The sequence below is a fragment of the Cariama cristata genome, unplaced genomic scaffold (genome assembly GCF_000690535.1).
Source record: "Cariama cristata isolate BGI_N322 unplaced genomic scaffold, ASM69053v1 scaffold24056, whole genome shotgun sequence".
NCBI classification, from domain to species: domain Eukaryota; kingdom Metazoa; phylum Chordata; class Aves; order Cariamiformes; family Cariamidae; genus Cariama; species Cariama cristata.
Window position 1 is genome coordinate 4,718 of NW_009620678.1, and position 206 is coordinate 4,923.

At 62.1% G+C, this 206-nt stretch overlaps 1 protein-coding gene across 1 annotated transcript in view; it reads right to left on the reverse strand.

The window, feature by feature from the left end:
- Positions 1-196, reverse strand: part of CRYBA1 (crystallin, beta A1) — a gene marked incomplete at its 5' end in the record, with an annotated part of 3,072 nt that extends 2,876 nt beyond the window's left edge. The window contains 1 exon segment of the mRNA XM_009701693.1: positions 28-196. Within this exon segment, the coding sequence (XP_009699995.1) occupies positions 28-196 (169 nt within the window).
- Between the last annotated feature and the right edge of the window lie 10 nt (positions 197-206).

Below are 206 nucleotides of genomic sequence, written 5' to 3' on the forward strand. Positions count from 1 at the left end.
AGGCACCCCTCGCCCGGCCAGCCCACCTGGGAAAGCATCCCCGCTGCTGGCGGCCGGGTACTCACGCGCCACACTCCACCTTCAGGGAGCGGATGTTGTCGAAGCCACACTCCATGATGTTTGGACAGGCCGAAGTGAACTCCATCCTCTTGCCCTGGAAGTTTTCTTGGTCGTACACGGTGATCTGGAACGGAGAGCGAGCTGCG